Source organism: Tupaia chinensis, unplaced genomic scaffold (genome assembly GCF_000334495.1).
Source record: "Tupaia chinensis unplaced genomic scaffold, TupChi_1.0 Scaffold149501_1, whole genome shotgun sequence".
Taxonomy (NCBI): domain Eukaryota; kingdom Metazoa; phylum Chordata; class Mammalia; order Scandentia; family Tupaiidae; genus Tupaia; species Tupaia belangeri.
Genome location: NW_006209345.1, coordinates 4,056,926 through 4,075,937, shown reverse-complemented (window position 1 = coordinate 4,075,937; position 19,012 = coordinate 4,056,926). Strand labels below are relative to the sequence as shown.

The 19,012-nt window shown below is 51.8% G+C and overlaps 2 protein-coding genes across 7 annotated transcripts in view; both read left to right on the top strand.

The window, feature by feature from the left end:
* The window catches only part of PELI3 (pellino E3 ubiquitin protein ligase family member 3), a 12,441-nt gene extending 630 nt beyond the window's left edge, over positions 1 to 11,811 (top strand). For 3 of the 5 annotated variants that reach the window (XM_027769395.1, XM_006171328.3, XM_006171330.3), the window contains exons 2-8: positions 1,085 to 1,237; positions 1,782 to 1,853; positions 4,353 to 4,482; positions 5,120 to 5,221; positions 6,257 to 6,451; positions 6,759 to 6,947; positions 8,468 to 11,811. In XM_027769395.1, the coding sequence (XP_027625196.1) occupies positions 1,086 to 1,237; positions 1,782 to 1,853; positions 4,353 to 4,482; positions 5,120 to 5,221; positions 6,257 to 6,451; positions 6,759 to 6,947; positions 8,468 to 9,037 (1,410 nt within the window). In that variant the 5' untranslated portion in view covers position 1,085 and the 3' untranslated portion in view covers positions 9,038 to 11,811. Of the gene's footprint in view, positions 1 to 124; positions 433 to 1,084; positions 1,238 to 1,781; positions 1,854 to 4,352; positions 4,483 to 5,119; positions 5,222 to 6,256; positions 6,452 to 6,758; positions 6,948 to 8,467 lie in introns of those variants that run through there. The other 2 variants (XM_006171329.3, XM_027769397.1) reach the window with 2 other exon arrangements.
* Positions 11,812 to 13,926: 2,115 nt separating this feature from the next.
* Positions 13,927 to 19,012, top strand: part of DPP3 (dipeptidyl peptidase 3) — a 26,385-nt gene continuing 21,299 nt past the window's right edge. Inside the window, exons 1-3 of one of the 2 annotated variants that reach the window (XM_014585332.2) lie at positions 13,927 to 14,044; positions 15,214 to 15,491; positions 18,556 to 18,645. In XM_014585332.2, coding sequence (XP_014440818.1) covers positions 13,993 to 14,044; positions 15,214 to 15,491; positions 18,556 to 18,645 — 420 coding nt within the window. In that variant the 5' untranslated portion in view covers positions 13,927 to 13,992. The remainder of the gene's footprint in view (positions 14,045 to 15,213; positions 15,492 to 18,555; positions 18,646 to 19,012) is intronic. The other variant, XM_006171327.3, reaches the window with a different exon arrangement.

Sequence of the window (19,012 nt, the reverse complement as noted above, 5' to 3'; positions counted from 1 at the left end):
CGGGCCCCGGCGGGCGCGGGGGGCGTGTTTGCCTGTCTAGGGGTGGAGGAGGGAGTGGGTCCAAGGGCTGGCGCCTGTGGCTGTTTGTGTGTCCTCGCGTCCTGCGGTCGCGGGTCCCAGGTGGGCTCTGCGCCCGTCCGGTCACTGCCCGCGGGGCTGGAGTGTGCGGGGCTGTGTGCGTGCGCGCGCGTGTTTGTGGAGGGGCCGCCGGGTGTGTATCTGCGTATGCTCTGGGCCGTCATTGTGCCCGCCCGCCCGGGGCTCGAGGCGCGGGCCTGCCCCAGCGCAATCCCTCCGGCGTGGGGATGTTTTCCAAACAGGCTGCCTGCGGGAGACGGCTCTGCTGCAGCCAGAACCGGAGGGGGGAGCGCCGCCCCCACAGGCCTCCCGAGACCCGGGCGGCCTGGGGGCCGCAAACAGACACTTGAGGGAGTAAGAGGTGTTATCAGGGGGGATCAGAGGCCTGCCTGCCGGGCGAAGCCAACATGGGGAGACTGAGGCAGATGGGTGGGAAGGTGGAGGGGGGCAGACAGGTGGAGATGGAGAGGAGGGTAGGAAAGGAGACAGATGAAAAGGGCAGCGCCTGGGAGGGCAGAGAGTCATTGAGAAAACAGACAGACAGAGGCCTAGACTGGAAAGGGGCAGAAAGGTGAACAGATAGTTTCCAAGAACCTAGTAGAGGAGGTAGTTCAAAACTCCCCCTGCTAAAAGCTAGTACCAGTAACTCATTCTCAGATGAGGGGTAAGGGCCGGGAACTCCTGGGATGCCCCTCTTCCAGGCACGTCCTAGACTGGGATCTTGGCCAAAAAGCAGCCTGTGGCCACCCCAAATTGGTACATCCCTGACTCTGATTTGCCACCCTTTCCCTCTCCATCCATACCACCCATCTCTCCTTCCTGGTATCCCAGAAGCCCTGGGGCAGTGTAGGGGAGGCAGAGGTGAGGTGGTTGCCACAGTGGTCGGCTGAGGCTGTGAAAGGTCACTCTCCCTAGCCTAGGTGGCCCTGCTGCAGGCTGGAGCTGGGGTTGAGGGGTCTAGGGTGGGAAGCTGTGAAGCTCTTTTCTCCTCTTTCACTCTGCTCAGAATGGTGCTAGAAGGCAACCCCGAAGTGGGGTCCCCACGAACTTCAGACCTCCAGCACACCAGAAACAAGGGCTCTTGCGTCCTCTCTTCTCCTGGTGAAGAGGCACAGCCAGGCGAGGAGCCCATCAAGTATGGTGAACTCATCGTCCTAGGGTGAGCGTCCCTTGTCCAGGAGGGGTGTGGCACCAGACACCCCTCCAGGGCAGCCAGAACAAGGGCCCCAGGTCCCCCCCATGTAGGGCCTTCTGCTGTTTCTTCTCACCTTCCCAGCTGAAAGACAACATTGACCAAACCTACCTCAACTTGTAGCTGTGATTTTTATCATCCTGATTTTGATAAATTACTGACACAAATCTAAATTGTCCACCCAAGTTTCTGATCAGATAAGGAAAAAAAGTAACACCAGCTGCCTTTCATTAAGCACCTAGTATGTGTGATGTGGTGTGGTGTGAAAAACCCAGCAAAATTGCTTACTGCCAGTCGTGCCTCTGCAAGTTGCTGAAATTCCCTGAGCCTCCATTTTTCCACTTTGCAAACAAGGATGCTAATGATCCCTACCTCCAAGGGTAGTCAGAAGGAATGAATGAAGCAATTTCCGTAAAATATAGAATAGTACATGGCACGTATCACGTGTTCTGGGAAGCAGGCCTATGCCAAGCTCTTTCATGGACATTATTTCATTTCAATCTTCACAAAGATGCTGTGAGGAAGGAGGTGAGGAAACCGAGGCTCAGAGAGGGGAAGTGACTGGCCCAAGGGCACACAGCTGGTAAGTGGCAGGGCTGGGATTTGGATCCAGATCTTTCTTACTCCAGGTCTAGTGCACTATCATTTAGCCATGGCTGACCCTCATGCTCCAGATGAGAAAACTGAGGTTAGGCGAGTTGAAGCAACTGAGTTAGTGGCTGAGCAGACCCCATCCATTCTTGTTTTTTTTTTCTTTTCTTTTTTTTTTTTTTTAAGAAGTTTTTTGCTATAGGGCACGTGCACTCGCCAGGAAGACACAGACAGAGGGACAGAAAGTGAGAAATCACCCCCCTCCAGGGGTATGGCCATGCTGCAATCCCTTCTGCTCCATTCTCCTCTCGGGATCGTGGGCACGCACGTACATTCACCTGTGATGAGCTTAAGCCACCAGGTCTGGGACTCGAACCACGATCGACTACATGGGAGTCCAGCAACATGGCCATTACACTAACAGCTGGTCCTCATTTCTAGTTTTCTGTCCTTTTTTTTTTTTTTTAAGAAGTTTTTTGCTATAGGGCACGTGCACTCGCCAGGAAGACACAGACAGAGGGACAGAAAGTGAGAAATCACACCCCTCCAGGGGTATGGCCATGCTGCAATCCCTTCTGCTCCATTCTCCTCTCGGGATCTTGGGCACGCACGTACATGCACCTGGCGTGAGTTTAAGCCACCAGGTCCAGGACTCGAACCACGGTTGACTACATGGGAGTCTAGCAACTTAGCCATTATGCTAACTGCTGGTCCCTGGTTTTCTTTTGACCAGAATCCCTTCACCACCCACTCAGTGTTTCCCCAAGGCATAGACTGACTCTTCTTCCTCCCCTAGCCTTGTCTCCTTTTAGCCTCTCTCTCTCTGCCTTTGGTCCTAAAGAAACTTTCATAAGTTACATGATTATTTTGATAATTATTAGGAAATAATAGCTACTATTTCTTGACACCTATGTGTCAGGTGTATTTTAAAATAATAATAGCTAACACTTATCAAGGGCTTTCTATCAGTATGCCAGACTTTGTGCCCACCAATTCTAAATGCTTTTTCTTCTTTAGTTCTCAAAATGAACCTGTGGTAGAACCTGAAAAATTAGAGCAATTTTATTGAAATCATGTGATATGTGGAAGAGCCAGGATTTAAGCCAGGCCCATCTGAGCCCCAAGCTATGTCCTGAACTACCCTCTCTAACTTCCCATATGTAGGAAGAGCTCAACAAGGATAAAAGTGTTGCCCCCCTCAGAGGTGCTTGTGTTGGAAAAGCAGCTGCTTAACTGTCGCAAAGGAAGGGCTGGCTTTATAGCTAAGGGCAAGGCCACTGATAGGAGAAACTGCAGGCTGAAGGCTAGGTACCCTCTTGTCAGCTGCCTGTCCTCTATAAAGCTGTGACGTCCCACAATGGCTGTTTGTCACCTCTCTAAAAAGTGCATTGAAAATGTACATTGATCAGCCCACCGTAAACCCTACAGAATCATAATCTCTATTGGTGGGGGCAGGGAATCTGTATTTTACAATAATAAGTTAACTAGAAGATTCTGATTCAGATGGTCCTTGTCTGTATTCGGTAGCTACTTACCTTTTCACTCCCTGTTTCAAAACCTCCATGGCTCCCCACTACGTACAGCCCAATGCCCTCAGCTAGCCCTGGGGCCTTTGATCAGGGTGAGCCCTCCCTCTAGAAGGGCTTCTGCAACTCTGCAGTCAGACAGACCTGAGCTCAAATCTGGACTTCTTCACTTACTAGCTTGAGACAAGTCACTTTACCTGCTTGAGTCTCGATTTCTCTCATTTGTAAAATGGGAAGAAAGATATTTGCTGGGCAGGGCATTGCCCAGATTCCATTAGGTAATTAAGGACCAGAGACACAAAGGCACCAGTACATGGCAGCGACCAAGGCTGTGACTCACCCCATCTTTGCCTCTCATAATCATTCTCTCCGCACAAGAACTGGAAAGGAAGGTGGAAATTTGACATGCATGGATATGTGGAGGTAGTGGCATTGTGGGTTGATTTCTTTTTTCTTTCACTGGTTTCTGGTAGTGATACAATAATGACAGTTTGCTATAGGCGAATCCTTTCCATTTCTTCAAGGCTTCCTCTCCCAGAGACCTGATCCTGGGGCCAGAATGTCTTTCTCCTGCCTCTGAGCCTATGATATACTTGGCTTGTGCCAGGATCATGACAGATGGCACTTAGGCTCCTTGAGAAGGAAGGGCATAAGACTGATGTGTGGTGTGTCACCTATGCCACCACAGTGCCCAGCACCTGTCTAGGTGTGACTCAGGCAGCCGGAAGACACGTGGTTAGCTGTGTGAAATGTCTTTTGAAACTGTTCTGACATCAACTCCCTCCCCCACTTCCTAGTGCACTGACTTGATACTGTAGGGTTTTCTAGATTCATTGGCTCCAGAGCCTGTTTATTAAGGTAGGATTTGCCCAGAAGTCAGTAGTTCCTTCCTTCTTATCCAGGGCTCACTTCCTTTCTTTTCCTCTCTCCTACAACCCTTTCTTCTTAACCCCCTACATCCACAGCTACAATGGGTGTCTGGCAAGTGGGGACAAAGGCCGCCGGCGAAGCCGCCTGGCGCTGAGTCGACGGCCTCATGCCAACGGAGTGAAGCCAGATGTCATGCACCATATCTCCACACCACTCGTCTCCAAGGCAAGCAGCTTATCCCAGAAGTAGGCCTGGGTACCGCCCCTGCCCTCTGTGCCCACAGCCCAGTCTTCAGCTTTCCCATTCCCGCCTGTTCACAGCCCTGTTGGGATGGGGAGCTCACTGTATCCCTCACTGCCTGCTGGGCCACCAGGGAAAAGGTGATGGTGGAAGCCTTTGCAGTGTGCATAGTCCTTTACAGTTTGCAAATGTCACCTCAGTCACCAGACCCCATTCACTGGATGGAAATGAGCCGCATTATTTTAGAGGCAGCCAATGCCCAAAGAGGGGGGATGTGACAGCCACATAGTGATGGCCGAGGGAAATTCTTTGGCTTTAGAGGATGTGGGTGAGAATTTGGCCTCTGGTATTTTCAGCTTTGTGGCTTTAGAATAATTTATTCTCTCAGACCTGCAATTCCCCAGCTACGAAATATGAATGATAACCTGATTCTTGGGGTGGCTGTAAGGGTTAAGTGAGGAAACCTGTGTAAGGTACCTGCCACTTGGTATACCCTCTGCAAAGGATGGACCCATCTCCTTCCCTGGGAGTGACTGCTAGGCCTTGAGCTCCAGCTCAGTCATAGAAGTTTATACCTCTCATGGTCTCATGCCCCGGGAAGTGACTTCTTTCTCCCTACCAGGCTCTGAGTAACCGTGGCCAGCACAGCATCTCGTATACACTGTCCCGGAGCCACTCTGTCATAGTGGAATACACACACGACAGTGACACAGACATGTTCCAGGTATGCTCAGGCCTCTCCACAGGCTTCTGGCCACTGGGCCACCAGGGCATGCCAGGGTGAGGCTGCAGAACCACAAGCCATGGGAAAGGTGCTTTGGGGGTCTTCAGTATGGTTGACCACTCTGCAGATGAGGAAGCAGATATCCCGGCATGGGCTGCTGGCTTTGCAGAGCAGCAGGTCAGTGTCTATATCAAGACTCCCAGACAGCAGGAGGCCACACAGCTTAGGAATTCAGAGTACAGATGTGAGAGAGGGTCATAAAGCCCGAGTGCAGGTCCCAGTTCCTTCCTTTACAGACAGTTGACTTTGGTCAAAAGTCTCTTAGCCTCTCTAGGCCTTGGTTTCTTCATCTGTAAAATGGGCCCCAAATAGTATCTACTCTGTGGGAAAATTAACTGAGGTATCACACATAAAATGCTTAGCATGGTGCCTCGTATATAGTAAATACTTAACTAAACATTCACTCTTGGGCCAGCCTATGGCTTGGTGGTTAAGGCAGCTGGATCCCACATGGATGACCATGTGGTTTGAGTCCTGGACCTGGCAGCTTGAAAAACACACTAGGCATGTGTTTATGCATGCCCCAAATCCCGAAAGGAGGGAGAAAGGGATGAGAAGAGATTGCAGCATGACCATGCCCTATGGAGGATGCATTCTCACTTTCCCTCGCTCATTCTCTGTCTTTCTCCAGCTAGCTCATGCAGCCGTTGACAGCTTTTTTTTTAAATTCACTTTTTGCTGCTAATACTCTTCCACTATGGGAATTATGCTTTCACTGTCCTATCCACAAATCCGCTTGTTTTTATTAAGCGGAGTACTCCTCAGAGCTGTGGGGTGGCAGAGAAGAAACTCCTGACTGTGGGTCACTGGACCTGGAGACCCCACCCAGGAGCCCAGGGGATGGTGGGAGAGGGAGTTCCTTCTTAAGGCTGGGTACCCCGTTGTCTTAAGGTCCTGCACGCAGTAGGCTGGGTGGCAAGCCCATGAGATCTGCCTGTGCACATGAAATCGTGTTTGCCTTCCTCTTCCTCACAGATTGGCCGCTCCACAGAGAACATGATCGACTTTGTGGTAACAGACACATCCCCTGGTGGAGGGGCTGCTGAGGGCCCTTCTGCCCAGAGCACCATCTCCCGCTATGCCTGCCGCATCCTCTGTGACCGCCGGCCACCCTATACCGCCCGCATCTATGCCGCTGGCTTTGACGCCTCCAGCAACATCTTCCTTGGAGTGAGTGAGCCCCCAAGCAAGGATCACCTCTTCATGAGAGTGAGCCCAGGGCTAGGCTGAGAGGTGCAGCCACCTGGGGTGATGAACTAGCCCATGTGATCCTTGCCATGACCCAAGCAGGGATTAGTAACCCCACGTAAAGAATGAGCAAAGTGAGGCTCAGAGTCAGGCAAGGCTCAAGTCATGCAGCTCCAAATCCCAGACCTTTCTGAGCCACCTCTGAACTGAAGGGTAGAGGGCAGCACCTCTGGCACGTGGCTTGCTGGAGCCACGTGGTGATGTGATCTGATTTCTCATGTGGTCCCAGGAGCGGGCAGCCAAATGGCGGACCCCTGACGGCCTGATGGATGGCCTGACGACCAATGGAGTCCTGGTGATGCACCCAGCAGGCGGCTTCTCCGAGGACTCGGCCCCGGGTGTCTGGCGAGAGATCTCAGTCTGCGGGAACGTGTATACGCTGCGGGACAGCCGCTCAGCCCAGCAGCGGGGGAAGCTGGTAGGTGGCCCACTCCACACCCTGGCCCCCATCCTTCCCAGACCCTTGCAATCTGCCTAGCCCCAGCCCATGCCAGGAAATGATCTCCAGTTCTCTTGCCCAAGAAAGACTCCTGGGGGAGTCCTAGGCTCAGGGAGTTCTTGGAATGCACCACTTGCCCACCCCCCCCACCACCACCAGACCAAACCAGCATCCCCATCCTGAAGTGTAGCCTGCATACTGCTAGAGGTCCATGAGGCGTTGTGAAGTGGAGCACACACAGGTATTCTGTGTAGTACCACACGGCTTTGAAGCTGCCAGCAACTTTAAAAAAATCACACCCTCTTATGAGGGTGACACTTGGCCCGTGTGTGAGCAGCTTATATCCTGGAGTGTTGGCAGTTTGTAGCACGTCTGTCAGGTTTAGATGGGTTTAGCTTTGTGATCCTCTCCCAGCAGGAAAGGGCCCTTGGAGTAGTTCTGTAATGGATGGCGGCAGAAACTCCATGTGGTACAGATCAGAGAACTGAGGTTAGGAGTTGGAAGTGTGTCCTAGAGAGGCAGAGGCTGGCCCAAGGCTCGGCAGCCATGTTCCTGAAATGGGCCACGCAGAGCTGTTCTTGGATGTGGGTATATCAGCCAAGGGAATGTAAAACCTCAAGAAAAAGCATGGCCTGTTTTTCTAGAGTGTCAATTCTACTAGAAGATTTGGGGAAGCTTTTTTTTTTTTTTTAAGAATTATTTTATTTTATCTTTATTTATTTATTTTATTTTAATTTGACCAGAGAGGAACAGAGTGAGAGAGAGGGAACATGAAAAAGTAAGCCACCAGGTCTGAGACTCGAACTGAGGTTAGCCATCTGGGAGTCCAGTGCCCTTAACCACCACACCATCTGCTGGCCCTGGGGAAGCATTATTTTAAAGACTATGCACATGTTTGTTTCACAAGCACCCACTCTGTGCCAGGCACCATTCCAAGTATGTATTCATTTAATCCTGATTGATTAATCTTTAAAGAGAACCACTTGAGATACCTGGAAGTGGAATCTATACCGAGGGTGAGCAAACTAAGACACAGAGAGGTTAAGTTACTTGACCAGGGATGCAGAGTCAATAAACTGTGAGGCCAGAATTCAAAACCAGGTAGTCCAACTCTAGAGTCTTTGCTTTTAACTACAAGCCCTGGAACAGCTTTGGGTTAAGTAACTCGTATTTTGTGTTAGGGATGCTTCCTGCCTCTGCCATTAAGAAAGAGCTTTGGAAAATGGTTTAGAAATATCCTGTTTTGGTCCAGACCTGATTTGGCAAATGAAGAAACCAAGGCCTATGCCCTGTTGAGAGCAAGGGAGGGCACGTGCTGGGGAGCACCCTCCTGCCCTCCCACGTGGCCTGCCACCCCACCCCTGCCTACCCTGCTGGCCCATGGGTGCCCCCTCCAAGAAGATTAAGTGGGACGGATGGGCGGCTTGGCTGGGTGAGGCTGCTCCGTGGTAGGGCCTGGGAACCTCTTGGGCAGTAAGGCCTTCTGCTGCCTCTGGCAGGTGGAAAACGAGTCCAACGTGCTGCAGGACGGCTCGCTCATCGACCTGTGTGGGGCCACACTGCTGTGGCGCACGCCTGCAGGGCTGCTGCGGGCACCCACGCTGAAGCAGCTGGAGGCCCAGCGGCAGGAGGCGAATGCAGCACGGCCCCAGTGCCCTGTGGGCCTCAGCACCCTGGCCTTCCCCAGTCCGGCCCGTGGCCGCACAGCGCCTGACAAGCAGCAGCCCTGGGTCTACGTGCGTTGCGGCCATGTCCACGGCTATCATGGCTGGGGCTGCCGGCGTGGGCGAGGCCCCCAGGAGCGGGAGTGTCCTCTCTGCCGCCTTGTGGGGCCCTACGTGCCCCTCTGGCTCGGCCAGGAGGCCGGCCTCTGCCTGGACCCTGGGCCGCCTAGCCATGCCTTTGCACCCTGCGGCCATGTCTGCTCAGAGAAGACTGCCCGCTACTGGGCCCAGACACCACTGCCCCATGGCACCCACGCTTTCCATGCTGCCTGCCCCTTTTGTGGGGCCTGGCTCACTGGCGAGCATGGCTGTGTCCGCCTCATTTTCCAGGGGCCACTGGACTAGGCTCCCCCGGATCCCCTGCTCTCATGTCCGTCTGCCCACCTAGGTCCCCCACCTCCTGCAGCCCAGAGGGAGCTCTGCATGTGGGACTTACCTGCTGGCATGTAGCCACACCAGTGGACAAATGGATGGGCTGTCACTTCCCCCTGACTTTGGTGGCCCAAGGGGGTCCCCAAGATGTCTATTCCAGTCATACTGATAGGGCTTTCAGCACCAGCTCTGTCCTGGGCTGAGGGAGGAAAGCCCAGCCCCTGCCCCTGCCCTTCTTGGGGTATCCCACATCATGCCGCCTACACTGTGCCCCTGGGGGAGTGAAGGGGCCCCAGGACCCTGACCCCCAGCTTAGGCTGGCTGTGCCCTGAGCCTGCCAACCCAGTTCCAGATACTCATCCTTCCTGCTGCTGCCCTGGGTTTCTCTATAAACCTCGCTACTCAGCTGCTGTCATAAATCCCACATGTCCCACATACGTGCAATGCTCCAGCCCCTGAGTGGGTGATAGGTGGGCAGCAGGCAGGGACTGGCACTTGCTGATACCTGCTATGGGCTGAACTCCTTGCCAAGTGGGCTGTGGGAATGCAGAGACTGAGATGCAGCTCCCCACCTCGTGGAGTTCATGGTCTTGAGGAAGATAGACCAAATGACAGCCCAGCCTCATGTGTGCTAGGATCAGAGGATTATAGAGGGCTATGGAGCAGTCCTCTCTGGTGGTGGCCAAGTGAGGGGGGCGCGTCACAGAGGTGGTGGCAGAGGAGCTCAGTGTCAAAGGCTGCTCCAAATGCTTCAGGGTCACAGGGCGGAAAGGGTGCTTTGTGCAGAAGGGAGAGCCCATGCACAGGCTCTGGGTAGGTAAGCAGGGTCGGCGTGACTGACCAGGGCGGCCAAAGCATGGGCTGCAGGTGGGCAAAGAGGGCTGGCGTAAGAGGTTAGGGCCATGCTGACAGAGGAAGGTGCTGGATGGAGTCTGGCCCTTATTTGTGGATAGTCGGGAGTCAACAAAGCAAAGAAGATGCATGGCTCCCAAGCATTGGCTGCGACAAGGGCTACCATTACTGAATGCCCACCACGCGCCCCACATTGTGCTGATGATAATAACTACGTTCCCTGAGCACTCACCAGGCACCGGGCTCCGAGGTTTTGTTATTTAATCCTCACCCAGGGAAGGAGATTGAGGCGCATGTACCAAGTCACACAACTGTAACAGAAAGTGGCCACACCGAGACACCAGCTGCCCTGCTGGCGTCAGAGCCTGTCCCTCATGCTGTGCTGTTTTCCTTCAGTGGGGCGGGGGTGAACTGAATGGGGTTTTGGAGACTGTTCCATCAAGAGCTGGAGAATGGACTGGTGGGTCCACTAACCCACCTATACGGTGCCCAGTCCCATGCAGGGCCCTAGCAATGAGCATGGCCCTGCCTCCCGGAGCTCACAGTCTGAGAGCGGCCCTGCACCTGGTTGCTGGGAGCTGACTGCTACACCCGTACAGGCCACCTGTGCACCAGGCCAGATGCAGTGGGCTGTCAACCAGGGAGGTGTTCTAGGGAGAGAGCCAGGGGGCTCCTAAAAACGCACAGGGAGGACTTGGAGGCTGGGCCACAAGTTAAATGGCAGAGTAATTCCAGAGGCAAGGAGGAGTAGGGGGAGGGGGAAGATGCACGGTGTGGCTGGGAAATGCTTAACGACCAGTGAACTCAGTGTGGAGCAGAGAAGAGGATGTGGGGCTGGGTGGGCCTTGGCTGTCATGGAAGCTAAATCCAAACTGGACCCCTGTTTATCCTGGTGATGGGCCACCTCTTCCTGTGAGCAAAGGACCAAGATTGGGGTGTTGCTGGAGTTGGCCCAGACATTCCTGGACTGAGTGTCAGGAAGCCAGGCAGACAAACCCAGGGATATGAAAAGAAAAGGCGCTGAGTACAAGCCTGACCTGGGCATCCTCAGCAGAAGATAGATGCTGGACCCTTATGCAGTGCAGGTTCCAAGGGGAGGGGGCTGCCCAAGACCACACAGCTGGTTACAAACCAGACCTGGGCTGTTGAGGATAGGAGGCATCCACATGTGGTGAGACGAGGGAGATGTGATTGGATTCCTGATTCTAGAGCATTACCCTGCTACAGTGGAGGGGTGGGAAGCAGGTGGGGAAGCTGGAACTGGCATGGGTGCATTTCAGCTCCCTCACACACACGAAGCACTAGAAATCCAGCTCTTCCCGGTTCTCTTCTGCTCTTGTAGGGACCAGTCCGAGCCCCATCGTAAGCAGGAAACTGCAGACTTGGGGGTGGGAGGCAGGCAGAGGGCATCACCTAGGGCACGGGGGAGCTCAGAGGTCGTGATGGAGGGTGTCACACAGTCCTGGTCTTGTCCCAGCTCTGTACTTTCCCAGTTCCTGGAGCCTCAGTTTCCTTAACTGTTAAATAGAAAAACAGTCCCTACCTCATCAGGTGGTTGCGAATGTATGGAGGGCACCTGTAACATACTAAATACTTAGTGCTGTTACTTTTCCACCATCCCCATTTTCATTCCTCTGGGGAAGAACCAAGGCTGCTGAGGATGGTGCTGACCCCAGTGAGTAGTTGGGGGTAGTGGTGTGTGTGTGTGTGTGTGTGTGTGTGTGCGTGTGTGTGTGTGTACTGGGGGCAGGGGGAAAGGACAATGTGGTGGAAGGTTTGAATAAAGATAAGCCTCAATTCAGAGATACCTGAAGACGATGTGTGGCCTTAGGGAATTCAGTGCACCTCAGCCTCAGTTTCCCCATCTGTACAACGAATAAAACAATGATATCCAATTGCAAGTTTCTTTTGCAAAAATTAAATGACATCCTCTGTATGAAGTGGCTATGTCATAAGGGACCTCAAGAAGTGTTCATATTAGTTATGATCATAAAAATGTTACCATGCAGCTTGTGGGGGGTCGGGGTTGCATCTCAAAAGTACTGGGAATTTTGTTTGCCTAAGCTAATGCCTGGTGACAGTGGATAGCAGTACCTCCTCTTCCTGAGTCTATTTCAACTTTATTTTATTTCTTTTTTTGGATAGGTTTTTGCTATAGAGCACATGCGCTTGCCAGAAAGACAGAGAGGGGCGGAAAGGACAATGTGGTGGAAGGTTTGAATAAAGATAAGCCTCAATTCAGAGATACCTGAAGACGATGTGTGGCCTTAGGGAATTCAGTGCACCTCAGCCTCAGTTTCCCCATCTGTACAACGAATAAAACAATGATATCCAATTGCAAGTTTCTTTTGCAAAAATTAAATGACATCCTCTGTATGAAGTGGCTATGTCATAAGGGACCTCAAGAAGTGTTCATATTAGTTATGATCATAAAAATGTTACCATGCAGCTTGTGGGGGGTCGGGGTTGCATCTCAAAAGTACTGGGAATTTTGTTTGCCTAAGCTAATGCCTGGTGACAGTGGATAGCAGTACCTCCTCTTCCTGAGTCTATTTCAACTTTATTTTATTTCTTTTTTTGGATAGGTTTTTGCTATAGAGCACATGCGCTTGCCAGAAAGACAGAGAGGGGCAGAGAGACAGAAAGCGAGAAATCACCTCCCAGAGGGGATGGCCACGCTGCAACCGCAACTCCTTCTCCATTCTCCTCTCGGGGGTCTTGGGCACGCACGCATGCACATGTGTCCAGCGTGAGTATAAGCCACCAGGTCCAGGATTCGAACCACAATCGACTACATGGGAGTCCAGCAACATAGCCATTACACCAACTGCTGATCCCGTCTATTTCAACTTTCAACTCACCCCAGCCAGTCAACTTTATGCTCATTTAACAGACGATGGAAATTGAGACAAAGGAAAGGAAAATGTGACTTCCCTAAGGACATATACCAATGTATGGAGCCCCCCCCATAACAACTACCGACATCAGAGCCAACAGTTAGTAGTACTGTCGTGCTGAGCAGGGCCTTGGGCACCTGTGCTGGGAAGACACTGCCCTTGGCAAGGACAATATGTCAGATATGAGTTGTCACCCCCCACCCCCATATACACACACACAAATAATTCTAGGGGTTAGCACTGGCAGTGGATTCAGTTGTTAGCCTGGTCTTCTCACTGAGGAAGCAGGCTCAGAGAGGTAAAATAACCCACCCAAGGCCACAGAGCTAGTAGGTGTCAAGGCCTAATTCGACTTTAGGTGGCCTGGTTCTGCCTCCAAACTGACCCGGGAACCTCACGATGCTCCTGACTTCCACACGCCATACCCTCCCCAGCCCTTCCTCTTGTAAGGCTGACCAGATGAGTAAGTGGACCTAGGACCCACCTCTGCCTTGGGCTGCCTTTCCAGTCTCAAGAGGCTCTCTCAACCTTGCAACCAAGAATTACCAGTTCTTCCCTGCCCTGGCCCCTTTGTGCTGAAGAAACAGGCTCAGAGATGTTTAGCTCCCACTGCTGGCCTGGAGTGAGGGGGTGGGGGCGTCGGTGCAATGAAGCACTCGGGTGCCTGCCTCTGTTCCGGCACCGTGGACCATTTCAGCCGCGGCTGGAGCCCACTCGTCTGTAATCTCGATGTCCTGCACTGAAAGCTTTGCAGTCTAGGAAAAACCTCCACCCCCAAGCCCCCATCTCAGGGGTAAGGAGGAAGGGGAAGCCACACTGGGCAGGTTACCATCTGCAAAACTGAGGTCAAGGGACTCTCGGGTGAATCCCCAAAGGAGAGCTAGGTCGGGAAGTGCCCTGGTACTCCGCCCCTGACACCCACGCGGGCCCCTCGGGGACCTTGTCAACCTAGTCTGCCCGGACTAGGCCGCGGCCAGGGAGTAACTGAAGATCTCAGCGCCAGAGCCGCCAGCGGACAAAAGGCCAAGGCCGCAGGAGCAAATCGCAGCTCTTCGGGGCGGGGAGCCAGCGGACAGGAGGAGCTCGCCTCAGTGTGCCTATTGGCTGGAGTCACCGCCCATCCGGGCCTCGGGTCCTGACAATTGGCCGGTGGGGGTGGGGTTCGCAGAGCCCCAATGAATGGGGGAGCCGGAAGCAGGAAGTGAGTTTGCGAACAGAGCGGCTGCTGCAGGTGAGGCGCGGCGCCCGGGTTTCGGGGTCACAGTGTCATGCACAGGGGACCAGGGCCAGGCTGGACCGAGCACAACAGCATTCACTTTCTGCTCTCTGTCCAGCACCTTTCCAAATTTATCCCGGCCCCTAAGCCAAGGAGCTCCTCGGGCGGCAAAGAGTTAACACGTTTGCCAGAACTCTGGGGATTGTGCTATTGGGGCGGAGCCTCGGCGTGTCTAGAGGAGGCAGAAACTCTCCCAGGCTGGGAGGGGTCTGTGGAGGATGCCGGGGGTTGAGCGACCCGACCCCCGAGTCCCAAGGGAGCTCTGAGGTTTTTCAGTAACTTGATTGGCCTCTCCAGGCCTCAATTTTCATATCTGTAAAATGGGTTTCCTTCCAGCTGTAACCTTCTGGGACTCAATGACTTCCCTGGCTGAACACAGGGAAAGGGCAGGAGAATTGGGGGCTGAAGAAAATACATGGAGAGGGATGAGGATGGGACAGATCTTGAGAGCAGTGAGGGAGGAAAAGAGTGCAAGAAAAATTATTCACTGCTAGTAAATAATTGTTAGTGGTACTTTCCATCCAGGGTGACTCCATCTAATTTGCACACCCACCTGATGAGGTTGGGGTTATTATCATCCCCGTTTTACAGAGGAGGAAATGGAGAGGAGAGAAGTGAAGCAGTTGACTTTTAGGAGTCTGGGGCTGAGTTGGAAATGGAACCTGAGTCTTTGGGCTGACATGTTGGCACTCTGTGAGCTCAATGGTGGGGAGGTTGAATTCGGAACAAGGAGGCTAGGCGGTCAAAGAGGAAGGGAGACAAGGAGAGGCCTGGGCTAAGAATCTAGAGATGCAGGTCTCTGCTGCTGTTCCCTCTGCTGTGTGATTAGGCAAGGCTCCTAACCTCTCTGGACCTCTGTTTCCCCATCTGTAATATTGTACTAGGTAGTTGAGTCCAGTCTTCAAGGTTGAGGGGCTGCAGGCCAAATATGGCCCACCAAAGCATTTTATAATTTTTTTTTTTTTTAGGTAAGTCACTTAGTCTTTTCCAAGCTGCAATTAGCACATCTGGTGGATAGGTACAATAGAATTCCCTTCCTCGTGAGCTTCTGGGAAGATCATGAGAGTTCAGAGCCAGGGGTGCAGTTGGTAAATGGTGAGTGTGCTGATGGTGATGGTTCCCAGCAGGGCCCATGGCGGACACCCAGTACATCTTACCCAATGACATCGGCGTGTCTAGCTTAGACTGCCGCGAGGCCTTCCGCCTGCTGTCATCCACTGAGCGTCTCTATGCCCACCACCTGTCTCGAGCCGCCTGGTATGGAGGCCTAGCTGTGCTGCTGCAGACCTCCCCTGAGGCCCCCTACATCTACGCTCTACTCAGCCGCCTCTTTCGTGCCGAGGACCCCGACCAGCTACGCCAGCATGCCCTGGCTGAGGGCCTTACAGAGGAGGAGTATCAGGTTAGTTCCTTCAAGCCAACACACATTTCCTGAGTGGCTTCTAGACATGAGGGACCATGGTACAGGAGTACAAAAGCCCCCCCCCCCTTCTTTCTCCCTTCCTCTCTCTCCTTTTTCCCTCTTTCAGGCAGTAGTTGGAAGATAAGACCAAAGGTAACAAATTCAGAAACCTCCCCTTCTGAAGCCTCAGTCTTCTCATCTGTAACATATTGGGTTGTTTGTATCTCTTAGCATTGTGACGACCTACTTAGAACAGTGCCTGACCACAAGGTAAATGGTGAGGACTGTGGTTATTACAAAGGAAACAGTGGTGACAGTTCAGAGAAGGTAGAGGAAGGAGTCCATCATAAGAATCAGGTCTAAGTCCTAGATCAGTTCTTTGCCACATTGTGGAACCTTGGGTAGAATGTTCAACTTTTGCCTTGGTTTTATATGTTTGAGAATGTGTTGGCTGAAGACAAGTCGAACATACCTAATCTGAAAATCTGAAATGCTCCAAAATTCAAAACTTCTTGAGCATTGACATGATACCACAAGTGGAAAATTCCTGATCTGACTACATGTGATGAGTAGGTCAAAATGCTGCAATACGGAATTGTCATATAAATGACCTTCAGGCTATATATATATAAGGTATACATGAAACAACTCTTTTTAGTGTTTGCCTTAGGGCACTTGTGCTCATCAGAGAGAGAGACAGCGAGAAAGAAAGTAGGAAGTCATCCTCACCCTCCCGACCCCCACTGGGGATGGCCACACTGCAGTCCCTTCTCCTCCATTCTCCTCTTGGGATTTTGGGCATTCACGCACATGCACCCAGCGTGATTTTCAAGTCTCTGGGTCTGGGACTCATACCATGGAGTTGGCTGTGTGGGATCCAGCTCCTTTAGCCACCCTACCACCTGCTGGCCCCATGAAATTTAACTTTATGTTTAGACTTGGGTCCATCCTCAAGACATCTCACTGTATTTGCAAAGACTCTAAAATCCAGAAAAATCTGAAATCTAAGACGTCTGGTCCCCAGCATTTCTGATAGGGGGTACTGAACCTATCATACGAGAATTCTTAGTGCATTGCTCCAGTGTAGAAAGACACAAAACATAAAGCTCACTCGTTCTCAGTGCCCTCCCAGAGGTGATTACTGAGGCTGCTGTGTCCAGCTTCATCAATCCTCTGTACACATACACATCCAGTGTAGTGGTCCCTTTTCTCTTTCACGTAAAGGATGTCATGCTTTCCCTGTTGTGCCCTGCAATTTTCATAACAGCATGTCTTGGATAATTTCCCTGGGGTACATATTGGATCGTCAGAAAGTCATGACATATTTTTGCATAGAAAAATATGTCATGACTTTTCCAATGACCCAGTATAACGCCACTTCATTCTTTATTATTGGCCATGAAGCATTTCACAGCACTGTACACTATAACCAACTTACTCTTTTTTTAAGAACTATTTTTATTAACTTTATTTATGTATTTAATTTTACCAGAGAGAGACACTGTGAGACAGAGAGGGAAAATGAAAAAGCAAGCCGCCAAGTTCAGGGTTTGAACCACTCAGCCATGTGGGAGTCCAGTGCCCTTAACTACCACACCACCTGCTGGTCCCAACGTCCACTTTTTAAATTTTTTTTTTAAGAATTATTTTAACTTTTTAATTTATCTACTTATTTAATTTGACCACAGAGGGACAGAGTGAACGTGAGAGTGAGTAAGAAAGCAAGCCACCAGCTCTGGGACTCGAACCATGGTCGGCCATGTGGGAGTCCAGTGCCCTTAACCCCCATGCCACCTGCTGCCCCCCCCCCCAATTTACTCTTTTCTTTATTGCTGGATAGTCCTATTGTACATGGGTTTCTTCCAAATAGTCCATGGTGAGCACAAGTGTGAGTAGGATCTATTTCTAGAAGCAGAATTGCTGGGTCAGAGGCTGGATATGTTACAATTGTTTGATACTGTTAAATCATCTTCTAAAAAAGCTTTACCGAGTTATATTTGTACCAAGAATATATGAAAATATGGCCTGTTTTTCTAGATGTAAAAAATAAATGGGCTGGGTTGGATTGTTTATCTCTAAGGTGTTTCTTGTACCTCTCTTGAACTTTGGGTAACCACTTCCCATCTCTAGATCTGGTTTACTTGTTAAAAGAGCTAATATCTGAGGAAGTGCTTCTAAATGGAAAAGTACTACACAAGTGTTACTATTTTCAGTGGGATTCTTTGTTTACAAGTGGCAGAAACCCAGCTCAAACTGACATAAATGCAAAGACAGTTACTGGCTCACCTAATTAAAAAATCCAGGGCTAGAGGAGGCTTCAGGCACAGCTGGATTCAGGGGCTCAGCATTACCATTCATCTCAGCTTTGTTTTCTTTTTTTACTCCAGGAAGGGAGCTCCAGGAGCTTGCAGATGTGATGATCTCTAATATAAGATGGAGGCTCTTTATCAGTGGAAAATTTCCCGAGTAGGGCTCTTAATGGGTAGCCTGATCCTTCTGACCATCTCTGTAGCTAGGGAAGGTGATTCTTGACTGACCAAGCCAGCTGACATGCTTACCCCTGGAGCTGGGGAAAGGGAGATTCCCTTGCACAAAAACGAAGATTGAGGTCTTGCCACCAGAGAAAGAGGGACTGGATTTGGGGCCAGGAAAAACCGTAGATTAGTGACCAAGGCTCCTCCAGCTTGCATGCTGTATGCTTCCATTGCCAGCTGCCTGCCAAACTAGGGGCCAAGCCTAGGCTTCCCAGGGAAGGAGGCAGTATTTCACTGGGCCTTAAAGGTCATGTGGGAAGGCCAAAGGTGACCAGCCTAGGGCTAGTGGGAAGATGAGCACTTGAGTGTGTTTGGGAACTGCTGAGAAAACCAGTTTGGATGGACAGCGGGGGAGTGCAGATTGGTGTGTGAAAGTATGGTCCTGGCTGGATCCTGCCCCCAGATTTCCCAGCCTCACCCCTACTGGTTCCACTAGGGTATTCACATTCAGGAGCCCTCTTTGGGGTGGGCCTTCCCTGGGGCTAGAAGGCCATTTGTCCCAGGTGTCTGATGCCCACCTCCCTCCCCAGGCGTTCCTGGTCTATGCTGCAGGTGTCTACTCCAACATGGGCAACTACAAATCTTTTGGTGATACCAAGTTTGTTCCCAACCTGCCCAAGGTGAGCCTAGGGAGGGGTAGGGAAGGTGGGAGCACAGGACCAGGAGTGGGGGTTGGGGCTGCAGCAGAAGGAGCCCCATCAGAGTTCAGGGCCCTGGGTGTTGTAACCTCTTCATATGTTCAGGGAAATCACCGTTCTGGACCACACCTGCTGGAGGGTCGAGCACAGCAAGATCTGGGTGTTCTGTGAACTATTAGGTCCTTGCTAAAAGAGAGCCTAATGGAAACCAAAAGAGAAGCCTGGGCACAGATATCCCTCCTGGGGACTGTGGAGCTGAAGCCCAACTGGGGCAGAGGTAGCTCTTATACCGTGGCTCCTCAAGCTCCTCAGAGGGTAAGGTGCCCACCAGTCCCCTGGCGATCTTGTT